Source organism: Lactuca virosa, chromosome 1 (assembly GCF_052849685.1).
Source record: "Lactuca virosa cultivar CGN04683 chromosome 1, Lactuca_virosa_CGN04683_v6, whole genome shotgun sequence".
In the NCBI taxonomy this organism is placed as follows: domain Eukaryota; kingdom Viridiplantae; phylum Streptophyta; class Magnoliopsida; order Asterales; family Asteraceae; genus Lactuca; species Lactuca virosa.
The window spans coordinates 25954011-25955069 of record NC_136426.1 but is presented as its reverse complement, the minus strand read 5'-3'; the positions used below and the strand labels follow the sequence as shown (position 1 = coordinate 25955069).

Genomic DNA, 1059 nt, shown 5'->3' with positions numbered 1-1059 from the left:
CTATTGAAGGGCACGAATATCATATTCCAATTGGTATTGTTTAGCAAAATTGGACTGAGTATACAGTGTCTCCAAGTGATTCCAAACTTCCTTTGCTGTGTCATACTTAGCCAACTGCATACCAATGGACTGAGTAACAGAGTTATTGATCCAAGTAATAACCTTGGAGTTATCAGTCTCCCAAACATCAAGCAACATATCATAATTCTCAGTTTGAGGCACTGACGGTTTGGCTTTAGTCCCAGTGACATAGCCCCACATATTCTTCCCACGAAGGAAGTTCTTCATAACGTAACTCCAATACGTATAATTCTTTCCATCCAAACGAGTACTGATTGACTGAAGGGAATCATCCTTTCCAGTCATGTTGATAGTGAATGAATAACCACAATGACAATATAACAATCTGAGAATGAAAGGAGTAACAAACCAGCGGAAGCAATCACTTGAATAACGAATCAACAACAATTATGAACCAACAGCAGCGACGAACCGACAGCAGCAACGAATCAACAGTAGCAACGAATCAACACATCAAAAAAAAACGAATACCAATGATAATGAACGAAAACGGCATGCTACAGTAACCGTAGAAAATTTCGATCCGCGCCACAGATGACTGCTACAAAGACTTCTAACAACGTATCAAACCTTTGCTCTGATACCATGATAACATTGTCATGTGATTATATCAAAGAGAAATTACAAGGGTTCTCAGAGAAAAGCATAAAGACTACAAGGAATAAAGCGGATATAAATACTAGCTAGACAGAAACCCTAATGGGCTAAAGACAAAAAGGGCCCATAAACAAGCGGGCTAATAATATAGACTAACAATCACAAATAAGTGTTCAAATAATAGTAAGAGTAAATTACGCGAATGATCATTTAGCTTTACATTTTTTTCCTTGAAATGGTCTTGACAAAACTTTTTTTCTTGAGATGGTCCCTAAGGAGCAAACATTGCACACAAATGATCATTATGACTAACTTTGTTAACAGATTCTGTTAAGTGTGTGTGAAAAGACGAAAATACCATTTGTTTTTATTTATTTATAA

General features: G+C 36.5%; 1 protein-coding gene across 1 annotated transcript; it reads right to left on the bottom strand.

Annotated features, from left to right (window-relative positions):
- LOC145112177 (uncharacterized) lies at positions 1–366 on the bottom strand. The gene has a single exon (XM_079048382.1). It carries the CDS (start codon positions 364–366, stop codon positions 1–3), a length of 366 nt encoding a protein of 121 aa, XP_078904508.1.
- Between the last annotated feature and the right edge of the window lie 693 nt (positions 367–1059).

What these genes read in the sequence shown, in the direction of transcription:
- LOC145112177 (XM_079048382.1), bottom strand. Translation starts at nt 366, where the DNA reads ATGACTGGAAAGGATGATTCCCTTCAGTCAATCAGTACTCGTTTGGAT.